This window comes from Anolis sagrei, chromosome X, assembly GCF_037176765.1.
Source record: "Anolis sagrei isolate rAnoSag1 chromosome X, rAnoSag1.mat, whole genome shotgun sequence".
NCBI lineage: Eukaryota > Metazoa > Chordata > Lepidosauria > Squamata > Dactyloidae > Anolis > Anolis sagrei.
In genome coordinates, this window is record NC_090034.1 from 107,793,432 (window position 1) to 107,808,147 (window position 14,716).

The 14,716-nt window shown below is 48.5% G+C and overlaps 1 protein-coding gene across 1 annotated transcript in view; it reads left to right on the forward strand.

Moving 5' to 3' along the window:
- The first annotated feature begins 321 nt into the window (after positions 1-321).
- Positions 322-14,716, forward strand: part of LOC132780441 (B-cell lymphoma 3 protein) — a 50,055-nt gene continuing 35,660 nt past the window's right edge. Inside the window, exons 1-2 of the mRNA XM_067461159.1 lie at positions 322-1,019; positions 2,961-3,129. Of these exons, the coding sequence (XP_067317260.1) occupies positions 710-1,019; positions 2,961-3,129 (479 nt within the window). The 5' untranslated portion in view covers positions 322-709. The remainder of the gene's footprint in view (positions 1,020-2,960; positions 3,130-14,716) is intronic.

Genomic DNA, 14,716 nt, shown 5'->3' on the forward strand with positions numbered 1-14,716 from the left:
CCTCTTCCCCTTCGACTTGGGGGTGGGGCGGGGGTGGGGTTCCCCTTCCTCTCCCCTTCCTCCTTTCCAGGATGTACAAAGGGGGCTCCGGGAAAAGACCGAAAAGGGCTGGGGGGAGGGAGACCGCAAAAGCCTGTGCGTAAAAGCAAACGCGCCCTAGACTTGTGCGCAAAACAGAGCTCACTTTGGCCCAGTTGGCGAAGGGTTGCCTGGACTGGGGAGGAAGCACGGACGCGGGACTCCCCCGAGGAAAAGGAGGGTGGAACTCAAAGGGGAGGGGCTACTAGAAGGGGGAGGAGCCACCCCCCCTCCTCCGTGGAAGGGAAGTGGCTGTGAAAGTACCGCGGCTTCAGCTGAGAAGTCGGGGAAGTCCCGCCGGCTGCCTCTCTCTCTCTCTCTTTCTTGTTTGCTTCCCTTTCTGGCCCGACCCACTCGGGACCTGCGTGGGTTTCTGGAGGGGGTGTTCTCCCACCTGCGTGGCTTGCCGTGTCCTTCTTCGCTCGAAACGGACACGGAAGCGGCATGAAAGAGAAAGCGAAGAGGATGAGTTGGCGAGGCAGGCGCGGGTGGAGCCGCCGGGCGGAACTCCCTTCCTAGGAACCCACGCCAGTCCAGGAAGCAAGAGGGAGGAAGAAGAGGGGTGTCTCAACCTTCGGGGGGAAAAGGACTTTCGGGGACCCCGCAGCCCACCCCGGAGTTTGGGGATCCGATGGCCGGAGAGCTGCCGGTGGACTTGAGGACTTGGAGGAAGAGCGGAGGAGGAGGAGAGGGGCCCCAGAAGGAGGAGGAGGAGGAAGAGAAGGGCCCCCCCAAAGCCCAGACCTGCCTGCCCCTCCGGAAGCGGCGCTACGCCCAAGGGGGGCCCCAGGGCGAGGAGGCGCGCGGACCCCCCGCCGGGCAGGTGCCCAAGAGGGAGGAGGAGGCCCCGGGAGGGCGGTGGGCCGCACACGGCGCCCACGGGCTCGGGGGGCCCTTCCTGCCCCTCCCCTACCCGCGCCTCCCCCACGCCTACTTCCCCGGTAAGGACTGCCCCCCCCTCCCTCTTTCCCCTGCAGCCCCTGGACGGGATCCTGGGGGCGGGGGGGGGGGGATTGAGGTTGCCCAGTCCAAGGAGATCTCCAGGATAGTGATAGATAGGAGGAAGGGGAGGTCAAGCCCTGATGGGGGATGAGAGGGGTTGCAATCCAACTGGACACACCAAACTGACCAGACCAGCCCTGTTGGGGGATGAGAGGGGTTGCAATCCAACTGGACACACCAAATTGACCGGGGGAATGAGAGGGGTTGCAATCCAACTGGACACACCAAAATGACCAGCCCAGTCCTGTTGGGGGGTGAGAGGGGTTGCAATCCATCTAGACACACCAAATTGACCAGCCCTGATGGGAGATGAGTAGAGTTGCAGTCCAACTGGACACACCAAACCGACCAACCCAGTCCAGATGGGGGATGAGTAGGGTTGCAATCCATCTGGACACACCAAATTGACCGGGGAAATGAGAGGGGTTGCAATCCAACTGGACACACCAAACTGACCAGCCTAACCTTGATGGGGGATTAGTAGGGTTGCAATCCAACTGGACACACCAAATTGACCTGGAGAATGAGATGGGTTGCAATCCAACTGGACACACCAAATTGACCGGGGGAATGAGGGGTTGCAATCCAACTGGACACACTAAACTGACCAGCCCAGCCCTGATGGGGGATGAGAGGGGTTGCAATCCAAGTGGACACACCAAACTGACCAACCCAGTCCAGATGGGGGCTGAGTGGGATTGCAATACAACTGGACACACCAAAATGACCAGCCCAGCCTTGACGGGGGATGAGTGGGGTTGCAATCCAACTGGACACACCAAATTGACCGGGGGAATGAGAGGGGTTACAATCCAACTGGGCAAATCAAAATGACCAACCTAGCCATGATGAGGGATGAGAGGGGTTGCAATCCAACTGGACACTTGAAACATGACACATTGTCAGGTTCTAGCAGTACCTGGAGACAATGGCCAGTGGTCCAGGACAATGGGAATTGCAGTCCACCTGGGACTCTTGGGACTTGCAGTCTGAATACACTTTTCTGCTATGATGGCCTAGATGAAGACGAGCAAATTGAAGTTGAATTGTGGGAGTTGAAGTCCAAAACATCTGGAGGGAGGGCCGAAGTTTGCCCATGCCTGGCATAGATGAACCCCTTCCCATCATTGGAAGCTTTGTTTTCAGTGAAGGGGTTCTAAGCAGGCGGCAACTGCAGTGTCCAAATTATTTATTTATTTATTTACTATTCTCAGCCCGGGGGCGACTCACAGCGGTGTACAACATAGAGAGGACAGGGTGCAAATTACAAGACACAATCTAAAATCAATCCGGCAATAACAAAAGCATCGTCATCAACAACATCAACAATATCAATATCAATAATACAAAAAGCCATTGGCATCGTCTCATCGTTAAACCACAATCCAGTATCATATTCCGTTGTTCCATTCCTGTCGTCATTACCAATTATTGCATTTCTTGTTCGAACGCCTTCTCGAACAGCCACGTCTTTAATTTCCTGCGGAATGTCATCAGGGAAGGGGCCAATCTGATGTCCACGGGAAGGGTGTTCCACAGCCGAGGCGCCACCACCGAGAAGGCCCTATCTCTCGTCCCCGCCAGGCGTGCCTGTGAGGCAGGCGGGATCGAGAGCAGGGCCTCCCCGGATGATCTCAAAGTCCTCGTGGGCTCATTACGAAAAGTCAGTTGCGACTGCGCACTACATTCGGCAGCGAATACATATTTTTGAGTTCCAGGGTTTTGAAAAGGGGCGCGCATTAAGATTCAGTGGCACATTAGAATCAAGGAAATACGGGTAGCCATAAATACACTGGCTGCAGTTGACCATCCCAAGGCTTTCCATTTGGGAGGCGTCTCTTGCACACTTGTGTTCACGACCTTCTCTCCTCGTCCTGCAGGTTTGTCCGGCTCCTTCCTCGGTCCGGAGCTGACCCCCATTTTGCACTCGGTGACCCCTCCCCACCCATTCCTGGGGGTCCCTACGCCCTACTCCTTGCTCTGCTCCGTCGAGGCCCAGTTGGCGCTGGACATCGCGACAGCCACCAAGCAGGACGAAGATGGCGACACGTAAGAAACACGGGGGACATTAACAGGGGGAGAGATCCATATTGGGAACAGGAGAGTTTCGTTTGTTGTTGTTGTTGCCAACATTGTTATGGGAGAGCTAAATACAGGGAGTAAAACAGGGGTGCTTTCTGCCCTCCTCCCCACTCCTTTTAACTTCTATATGAATGATTTAGTGCCTTCTTTAGCTAATCTTGACTCTCTTTCCCCAGTAATCAGGAACAGAAAGGTATTATTATTATTACATCCCGTATATTTATTTATTTATTTATTTATTTAGCAATTTCGTATAGCGGTCTTCTCCCTTCTATCGGGGGACTCGGGCCGGTTTCCAACAATAAAACCACAAAACAATCATTAAAAACATCATACAACATAATTCAATTAAAACGTTATAACAGCAAAATGCAATCACATCATAACAATGGTCAGTCGTCATAGTGAATTCGTTGTCCGTCATTCATCGTCATCTATCCGATCACAGAAATATTGATTCACTCTTCGAAAGCCAAACCCCCTAGCCAGGTTTTCACCCGTTTTCTGAACGACAGAATGGAGGGGGCGGTTCTGATCTCCAGTGGGAGAGAGTTCCAGAGTTGAGGGGCCACCACCGAGAAGGCCCTGTCCCTTGTCCCCTCTACCATATCATGCACAGATACTCCAGTAGCTGGGAAGGAAAAAAAGGTCAGAGCCATGGAGGCCTTACTTTTTGACCCACCCTATTATTATTATTATTATTATTATTATTATTATTATTATTATTATTATTTACTGCTGGCAGGTGATCCTTATGACATAAGTTCCAGTGAATCATCTGGGCCACAGAGTTGTGTCTTTGTTTGTAGTCCGTCTGTGCAATTTTCTTTCAGCAGCTGAGGAGATGGTCCATGGTTTCATCCGCTTCCTTCCACAGTCTGCATTTTGGGTCATCCGCTGATTTTTCGATTTGGCCTTAATGGCATTTGTTCTGGGCTGCAAGAACCAGGCCTTCTTCTGTCTCCTTCTTCAGGGTTCCATTCGTGAGCCAGAACCAGGTCTTCTCCTTGTCAACTTTTCCTTCCATTTTGTCAAGGAACTGCCCATGCAAAGCTTTGCTGTGCCAACTGTCAGCTCTGGTTAGGAGTGCGGTTTCCTTGTACTGACTCTTTGTGTGCTTTATTATTATTATTATTATTATTATTATACTTATTTATTTATTTAAATTACTTTACTGACACAACAGCACCGTATGTCACAGCAAACGAGATCTCTCTGCTGGATTTCGTATCACAAAATCACAAGTCAAACCCTTCCCAAGTGTCTAGGACTGTGTGATGTATTTCCGAATGATGTGCGCAGATCCAAGTCAGGTGGCCTTTTGCAGTTGACAGATCGTGATTTTGTCCATGTGTATTGTTTCCAAATGCTGGCTGAGATCTTTTGGCATGGCACCCAGTGTACCAATGACCACTGGGACCACTGGGACCACCTGGACTGGTTTCTGCCATCAGAGCCTTTGCAGTTCGATTTTGAGGTCTTGATAGCGGCTGAGTTTTTCCTGTTGTTTTTCCTCAATGCAGCTGCCACCCGGTATGGCGACATCAATAATCCAGACTTTTTTCTTCTCCACAATAGTGAGGTGTATGGTGCTCCAAAACTTGGTTAGTGTGGATTCAAAAGTCCCACAGGATTTTTGTGTGTTTGTTTTCCTCTCCCTTTGCAGGTTGATGATCCTTTTACCAGTTCTTGACACCTGGCAGGTGGTCCTTGTGACATAAGTTCCAGTGACTCATTTGGGCCACAGAGTTGTGCCTCTGTATTGTCGAAGGCTTTCACGGCTGGAATCACTGGGTTGTTGTAGGTTTTTTTGGGCTATATGGCCATGTTCTAGAGGCATTCTCTCCTGACGTTTCGCCTGCATCTATGGCAAGCATCCTCAGAGGTAGTGAGGTCTGTTGGAAGTAGGAAAAAGGGTTTATATATCTGTGGAATGCCCAGGGTGGGACAAAGGACTCTTGTGTGTTGGAGCTAGGTGGGAATGTTTCAACTGACCACCTTGATTAGCATTTGATGGCCTGATAGTTGTTTTGTGTGGCCTGGCAGTGCCTGGGGCAATCTTTTGTTGATAGGTGATTAGATGACCCAGATTGTTTCCTTTCTGTTGTTTTGCTGAGTTTTTTAATACTGGTAGCCAGATTTTGTTTATTTTCATCGTTTCCTCCTTTCTGTTGAAATTGTCCACAAACTTTTGGATTTCAATGGCTTCTCTGTGCAGTCTGAGAGTGGTCCAGCATTTCTGTGTTCTCAAATAATATGCTGTGTCCAGGTTGGTTCATCAGGTGCTCTGCTAATCGTGATGTCTGGCGTGTTGTGTTCCAAAACTTTGTCAGTCTGGTTTCGAAAGTCCCACAGGATTTTTGCATGTTCATTTTCCACAACCTTTGCAGGTTTATGATCCCACCAATTCTTTACTGCTGGCAGGTGGTCCTTGTGACATAAATTCCAGTGAATCATTTGGGCCACAGAGTTGTGCCTCTGTTTGTAGTCCGTCTATGCGATTTTCTTGCTGCTGCAGCAGTAACAACAACAACAACAGCTATCAGCTCTGGATCAGTACAGTTTTCTTGTACGGATCCTTTGTGTGCTTTATTATTTATTTATTTATTTATTTGATGCACTTATTAACCGCCATTCTCAGCCCATAAGGGCGACTCATGGCGGTGTACAGTACACATAAAAGACAATTACAAAAAAGCCAGTTTCAACAACATATAAACTATACAACAATTACAGACTACACTAAACATCCGCTTCCTTAGTGGAATCATAGCCAGTCTCATATTCCTTGTTCCATTCCAGTTCTCATTACCGTATTGTTTAGCACTTAATTAAATGCCCTCTCGAACAGCCATGTCTTAAGGCTTTTTCGAAAGGACATGAGGGAAGGCGCCTGTCTGATGTGTGCAGGGAGAGTGTTCCACAGCCGGGGGGCCACCACCGAGAAGGCCCTCTCCCTCGTCCCCGCCAGCCGTGCCTGTGAGGCAGACGGGATCGAGAGAAGGGCCTCCCCAGACGATCTCAAGGTCCTCGTGGGCTCGTAGGCCAAGATGCGGACAGAAAGGTATTTTGGGCCGGAACTGTTTAGGGCTTTGTAGGCCAAAACCAGCACCTTGAATTGGGTCCGGTAGCAAATCGGCAGCCAGTGGAGCTGGGACAACAAGGGCGTTGTGTGCTCCCTGCCACCCGCTCCAGTTAGTAACATGGCTGCCGCGCGCTGAACCAGCTGAAGCTTCCGGGCCGTCTTCAAGGGCAGCCCCACGTAGAGAGCGTTGCAGTAGTCCAGGCGGGATGTGACAAGAGCGTGTACCACCGTGGCCAAGTCAGACTTCCCGAGATACGGGCGCAGCTGGCGCACGAGCCTGAGCTGTGCAAATGCTCCTCTGGTCACCGCTGAAACCTGGGGGTCCAGGCTCAACGATGAGTCCAGAGTCACACCCAAGCTGCGAACCTGCGCCTTCAAGGGGAGTGCGACCCCGTCCAGCACAGGCTGTAACCCTATACCCCGTTCGGCCTTGCGACTGACCAGGAGTACCTCTGTCTTGTCTGGATTTAGTTTCAGTTTGTTCGCCCTCATCCAGACCGTTACAGCGGCCAGGCACCGGTTCAGGACCTCGACAGCCTCCTTAGTAGCAGGTGGGAAGGAGTGACAGAGTTGGACATCATCTGCATACAGATGACACCGCACCCCGAAACTCCGGATGATCTCACCCAGCGGCTTATTATTATTATTATTATTATTATTATTATTATTATTATTTATATATAAAGACATTAGTATACAAAAATGCAAACACTAATATAGAATTAAACACAAACAGCACTAAAAAAATCACAGTTACAATCCATCAAAACAGTTAAGGCACTAGATCTTAAACACCTTCGTCTTTAATAGCCTGCCCAAATAAAAAGGTTTTAGTTGTCCTCTCCTTAGGAATCTCTAGGCCGGACAGATGTTTACCATACAGTTGCGTCTAATTTGTTCCTAGAGATAAATTATTAGGCATATTAACTCAATCTGTGAAGTTAATTCTGCAAAGCTGGAGGGTCACCTGGATGGTGCTTTCACCGCCGGCTTGAAATCCTTGGCATATTATCATTATTATTTGATACACAACAGGATTAGTCCATAGCAAACAAGGTCACTCTGTTGGCTTTTGTATAGGATTCTATGTCGAACCCTTCCAAGTGTATAGGACTGTGTGATTGATGTATCCATGAATAATACATGCAGATCCCAGCAAGGTGACCTTCTGCAGCTGGCAGGTGGCAATTTTGTCAGTGCTGATTGTTTTTAAGTGCAGGCCAAGGTCTTTAGCACTGACAGATTAGAGAGATGATGGGCCAAAACTAACAAAATGAAGTTCAACAGGGACAAATGCAAGATACTCCACTTTGGCAGGAAAAACGAAATGCAAAGAGACAGAATGGGGGACGATGAGGCCTGGCCCGAGAGCAGGACGTGTGAAAAAGATCTTGGAGTCCTCGTGGACAGGAAGGTAAACATGAGCCAGGAATGTGATGTGGCGGCCAAAAAAGCCAATGGGATTTTGGCCTGCATCAATAGGAGCCTAGTGTCTAGATCCAGGGAAGTAATGCTATTCTGCTCTGGTTAGACCACTTTACCTGGATTATTGTGTCCAATTCTGGGCACCACAATTCAAGAGAGCTATTGACAAGCTGGAATGTGTCCAGAGGAGGGCGACTAAAATGATCAAGGGTCTGGAGAACAATCCCTATGAGGAGCGGCTTAAGGATCTGGGCATGTTTAGCCTGAAGAAGAGAAGGCTGAGAGGAGACATGATGAGAGCCATGTATAAATATGTGAGAGGAAGCCACAGGGAGGAGGGAGGGAGCTTCCTGGAGACTAGGACACAATGGAACAATGGCTTCAAACTACAAGAGAGGAGATTCCATCTGAACATTAGGAAGAACTTCCTGACTGTGAGAGCTGTTCAGCAGTGGAACTCTCTGCCCCGGAGTGTGGTGGAGGCTCCTTCTTTGGAAGCTTTTAAACAAAGGCTGCATGGCCACCTGTCAGGGGTGATTTGAATGCAATATTCCTGCTTCTTGGCAGAATGGGGTTGGACTGGATGGCCCAGGAGGTCTCTTCCAACTCTTTGATTCTATGATTGCATAGTGCGAACAGTCCAGCAGACAATAAGCAACAACTGCATAAAGCAACCCTGTTTGGATTTTGCACCAAATTGTTTCCAAGTTGCAAATTGGTCATCTGGGAATGAAATTACTAAAATTATTCATTCTTTCAAGAAGGAACTTAGCAAAGCCTTTGCAAAGCGACTTCCTGCTTTTTTCTCGGTCTCCCAGACTTGGGGAATTTCAGGTTTTTGGGTCACAAGCCCCAGTTCTCCTCTTTGGGGCTTTTGGAAATGGCAACGGTTTCAGAAAAACCAAGTCTGGTGGCTTTGGAAGCCATTGAACCACATGCAAAACAGCGTTCCCGTTTTTGCATATCACAACTCCCATCGTCCCCACAATGATGGAAGGATGTAAGAGTTGTAGTCGTCCAAAAAGGAGCTCCATCTTCTAGACCAGGCATGGGCATACTTGGGATCTACAGGTGTTTTGGATTCCAGCTCCCACAATTCCTGGCCTCAGGTCCTTTCACTGGTTCCACTGGTCCATCTATGTTGGATGACTCTACTGTGTTGACGTTGTCGTTGTGGAAACCCACTGTGCCAGGAGTCCCACTCTCTCGGTCTCAGGAAACAAGTTGGGGTCACTTCAGGTCGCCTTACTATCAAACATTTTTACTTAACCAATGTTCTGACAGCCTGTGTATGTTGGATAAGTGAGACTCTACTGTGTTGTTGTTGTTGTTGTTGTTGTTATTGTTGTGGAAACCCACTGGGCCAAGAGTCCCACTCTCTCGGTCTCAGGAAACAAGTTGGGGTCACTTCAGGTCGCCTTACTATCAAACATTTTTACTTAACCAATGTTCTGACAGCCTGTGTATGTTGGATAAGTGAGACTCTACTGTGTTGTTGTTGTTGTTGTTGTTGTTATTGTTGTGGAAACCCACTGGGCCAGGAGTCTCACTCTTTTGGCCTCAGGAAACAAGTTGGGGTCACTTCAGGTCGCCTTATTATCCAACATTTTTGCTTATTCAATGTTCTGCCAGCCTGTTTATGTTGGATAAGTGAGACTCTACTGTGTTGTTGTTGTTGTTGTTGTGGAAACCCACTGTGCCAGGAGTCCCACTCTCTCGGCCTCCAGAAACAAGTTGGGGTCACTTCAGGTCGCCTTATTATCCAACATTTTTGCTTATTCAATGTTCTGCCAGCCTGTTTATGTTGGATAAGCGAGACTCTACTGTGTTGTTGTTGTTGTTGTGGAAACCCACTGTGGCAGGAGTCCCACTCTCTCGGCCTCCAGAAACAAGTTGGGGTCACTTTAGGTCGCCTTATTATCCAACATTTTTGCTTATTCAATGTTCTGCCAGCCTGTTTATGTTGGATAAGCGAGACTCTACTGTGTTGTTGTTGTTGTTGTGGAAACCCACTGTGCCAGGAGTCCCACTCTCTCGGCCTCCAGAAACAAGTTGGGGTCACTTTAGGTCGCCTTATTATCCAACATTTTTGCTTATTCAATGTTCTGCCAGCCTGTTTATGTTGGATAAGTGAGACTCCACCATGTTGTTGTTGTTGTTGTTACAGTACAGTCCCTCTTATCCAAACTTCGCTCATCCATCATTCTCTCTTATCCAAACTCCATATGGATGTCAATGCTGAAGATTATGGCTGTGTTGGTCAATTGTTGTTGTTACAGCAGAGTCCCTCTTATCCAACCTTCGCTCATGCAATGTTCTGTATTATCCAAACTCCATGCTGATGTCAGTGCTGAAGATCATGGCTGTGTTGGTCAGTTGTTGTTGTTGTTGTTGTTGTTGTTACAGTCGAGTCTCACTTATCCAACCTTTGCTCATCCAACGTTCTGTATTATCCAAACTCCATGCTGATGTCAGTGCTCAAGATCATGGCTGTGTTGGTCTGTTGTTGTTGTTGTTGTTGTTGTTACAGCAGAGTCTCTCTTATCCAACCTTCAATCACCCAACGTTCTGTATTATCCAAATTCCATGCTGAAGATTATGACTGTGTTGGTCTGTTGTTGGTTTTTTTCTGTTGTTGTTGTTGCAGTAGAGTCTCTTTTATCCAACCTTCACTCATCCAATTTCTGTATTATTCAAAATCCATGCTGATGTCAATGCTGAAGATCATGGCTGTGTCTGTCTGTCTGTTGTTGTTGTTGTTGTTGTTGTTGTTGTTGTTGTTACGGTAGAGTCTCACTTATCCAACCTTCACTCATCCAACATTCTGTATTATCCAAACTCCATATGGATGTCAGTGCTGAAGACCATGGCTGTGTTGGTCTGTTGTTGGTGTTGTCGTTACAGTAGAGTCTCACTTATCCAACCTTCACTCATCCAACGTTCTGTATTATTCAAACTCCATGCTGATGTCAGTGCTGAAGATCATGGCTGTGTTGGTCTGTTGTTGTTGTTGTTGTTACAGTAGAGTCTCACTTATCCAACGTTCGCTCATCCAACATTCTGTATTATCCAAACTCCATATGGATGTCAATGCTGAAGATTATGGCTGTGCTGGTCTGTTGTTGTTGTTGTTGTTGTTGTTGTTGCAGTAGAGTCTCACTTATCCAACCTTCGCTCATCCAACATTCTGTATTATCCAAACTCCATATGGATGTTAGTGCTGAAAATCATGGCTGTGTTGGTCTGTTGTTGTTGTTGTTATAGTAGAGTCTCACTTATCCAACCTTCACTCATCCAACGTTCTGTATTATCCAAACTCCATGCTGATGTCAGTGCTGAAGATTATGACTGTGTTGGTCAGTTGTTGTTGTTACAGCAGAGTCTCACTTATCCAACCTTCGCTCATCCAACATTCTGTATTATCCAAACTCCATATGGATGTCAGTGCTGAAGATTATGGCTGTGCTGGTCTGTTGTTGTTGTTGTTGTTGTTGTTGTTGTTGTTGCAGTAGAGTCTCACTTATCCAACCTTCGCTCATCCAACATTCTGTATTATCCAAACTCCATGCTGATGTCAGTGCTGAAAATCATGGCTGTGTTGGTCAGTTGTTGTTGTTGTTACAGTAGAGTCTCACTTATCCAGCCTTCACTCATCCAACGTTCTGTATTATCCAAACTCCATGCTGATGTCAGTGCTGAAGATCATGGCTGTATTGGTCTGTTGTTGTTGTTGTTGTTGTTGTCGTTACTGTAGAGTCTCACTTATCCAACCTTTGCTCATCCAATGTTCTGTATTATCTAATGCAGCCTGCCTCCTGCCCGGATCCACAGCTGTTTCAATACATTGCAATGTTTTGGTGCTAAATTCATAAATACAGTAATTACTACATAACATTACCACGTCAATTTGTTGTAAAACATGATGTTTTGGTGCTTAATTTGTAAAATCATAACGTAATTTAATAGGGTTCACCTTAATCTCACCTTATTATCCAACATTTTTGCTTATCCAATGTTCTACTGGCCCATCTATGTTGGATAAACGAGACTCTACTGTGTTGTTGTTGTTGTGGAAACCCACTGTGCCAGGAGTCCCACTCTCTTGACCTCAGGAAACAAGTTGGGGTCATTTCAGGTCGCCTTATTATCCAACATTTTTGCTTATTCAATGTTCTGCCAGCCTGTTTATGTTGGATAAGCGAGACTTTACTGTGTTGTTGTTGTTGATGTTGTTGTGGAAACCGACTGGGCCAAGAGTCCCACTCTCTCGGCCTCAGAAAACAAGTTGGGGTCACTTCAGGTCTTCTTATTATCCAACATTTTTGCTTATCCAATATTCCACTGGCCAATCTATGTTGGATAAGCAAGACTCTACTGTGTTGTTGTTGTGGAAACTCAAGAGTCTCACTGTCCCGGCCTCAGAAAACAAGTTGGGGTCACTTGAGGTCGACTTATTATCCAACATTTTTGCTTATCCAATATGCTACTGGCCCATCTATGTTGGATGAACAAGACTCTACTGTGTTGTTGTTGTTGTTGATGTTGTTGTGGAAACCCACTGTGCCAGGAGTCCCACTCTCTCGACCTCAGGAAACAAGTTGGGGTCACTTCAAGTCTCCTTATTATCCAATATTTTTGCTTATCCAATGTTCTACTGGCCGATCTATGTTGGATAAGTGAGACTCTACTGTATTGTTGTTGTTGTTGTTGTAGAAACCCACTGGGCTAAGAGTCCCACTCACTCGGCCTCAGAAAACAAGTGGGGGTCACTTGAGGTCGCCTTATTATCCAACATTTTTGCTTATCCAGTGTTCTACTGGCCAATCTATGTTGGATAAGCGAGACTCTACTGTGTTGTTGTTGTTGTTGTTGTGGAAACCCACTGGTCCAGGAGTTCCACTCTCTCGGCCTCAGAAAACAAGTGGGGGTCACTTGAGGTCGCCTTATTATCCAACATTTTTGCTTATCCAGTGTTCTTCCAGCTTGTTTATGTTGGATAAGCGAGACTCTACTGTGTTGTTGTTGTTGTTATTGTGTAAACCCACTAGGCCAAGAGTCCCACTCTCTCAGCCTCAGAAAGCAAGTTGAGGTCACTTGAGGTCTCCTTATTATCCAACATTTTTGCTTATCCAGTGTTCTACTGGCCCATCTATGTTGGATAAGCGAGACTCTACAGCTTTTCCAGTTGTTTCTCTGCAATCCTGCTGTCACCTGGGATTGCAACATCGACGATCCATATTTTTTTCCCACGATCGTGAGGTCAGGAGTATTGGGAAGGTGGATGTGGCCAAGGTGGTCCACGCCTTAGTCACCTCTAGACTGGATTACTGCGATGCACTCTACGTGGGGCTGCCCTTGAAAACGGCTCGGAAATTCCAACTGGTCCAACGGGCAGCAGCCAGGTTGTTAACCGGTGCGACTTACAGGGAGCGGCCAACCCTCCTGTTCAAGGAACTCCATTGGCTGTCGTTCATTTTCCGGTTCCAATTCAAGGTGCAGGTTCTCACCTACAAAGCCCTGAACGGTTTGGGACCCGCCTACCTGCGTGACCGCATTTCTGTATACGAACCCACACAATCTCTTCGATCACCTGGAGTGGCCCTGCTCTCGATCCCACCTGCATCACAAGCGCGATTGGTGGGGACGAGAGAGAGGGCCTTTTCGGTGGTGGCCCCTCGACTCTGGAACTCACTCCTTAAGGACATCAGGCAAGCCCCAACTCTGGCAGTCTTTAGGAGGAGTTTGAAGACGTGGCTGTTCCAGTGTGCCTTCCCGGAATAATGATCCCATAGCACTTTGTCCTCCAAAGCACTTTACATATTAGGTCTGCTTGTACGTTTTCCACAAACACCACTTTCATCTTTTTGCCCATACCACGGCATCAAGGGACCACCACTGAAAAGGCCCTGTCTCTCGTCCCTGCCAAACGCATCTGCAAGGAAGGTAGGACCGAGAGTAGGGCCTTCGAAAACTCCTCAGGAGGGAGGGGGCCAGTCTTATATCCCAAGGCAGGGCATTCCACAGTCAAGGGGCCACCACTGAGAAGGCCCCGTCTCTCGTCCCCGCCAAACGCATCTGCAAGGAAGGTAGGACCAAGAGCAGGGCCTTCGAAAACTCCTCAGGAGGGAGGGGGCCAATCTTATATCCCAAGGCAGTGCGTTCCACAGTCAAGGGGCCACCACTGAGAAGGCCCTGTCTCTCGTCCCCACCAAACGCATCTGCAAGGAAGGTAGGACCGAGAGCAGGGCCTTCGAAATGTCAAGAAGGAGGGGTCCAATCTTATATCCCAAGGCAGGGCGGTCCACGATCAAGGAGCCACCACTGAGAAGGCTGTGTCTCTCGTCCCTGCCAAATGCATCTGCAAGGAGGGTAGGACCGAGAGCAGGGCCTTCGAAAAGTCAGGAGGGAGGGGGCCAATGTTATATCCCCCAAGGCAGGGCGTTCCACAGTCAAGGGGCCACCACTGAGAAGGCCCTGCCTCTCGTCCCCGCCAAACGCATCTGCAAGGAAGGTAGGACCGAGAGCAGGGCCTTCGAAAAGTCAGGAGGGAGGGGGCCAATGTTATATCCCCCAAGGCAGGGCGTTCCACAGTCAAGGGGCCACCACTGAGAAGGCCCTGCCTCTCGTCCCCGCCAAACGCATCTGCAAGGAAGGTAGGACCGAGAGCAGGGCCTTTGAAAAGTCAGGAGGGGGCCAATCTTATATCCCTAAGCAGGGAGTTCCACACTCAAGGGGCCACCACTGAGAAGGCCCCATCTCTCGTCCCCGCCAAACGCATCTGCAAGGAAGGTGGGACCAAGAGCAGGGCTTTCGAAAACTCCTCAGGAGGGAGGGGGCCAATCTTATATCCCAAGGCAGGGCGTTCCATGGTCAAGGAGCCACCATTGAGAAGGCTGTGTCTCTCATCCCCGCCAAATGCATCTGCAAGGAAGGTAGGACCGAGAGCAGGGCCTTCGAAATGTCAAGAAGGAGGGGTCCAATCTTATATCCCAAGGCAGGGCGGTCCACGGTCAAGGGGCCACCACTGAGAAGGCCCTGTCTCTC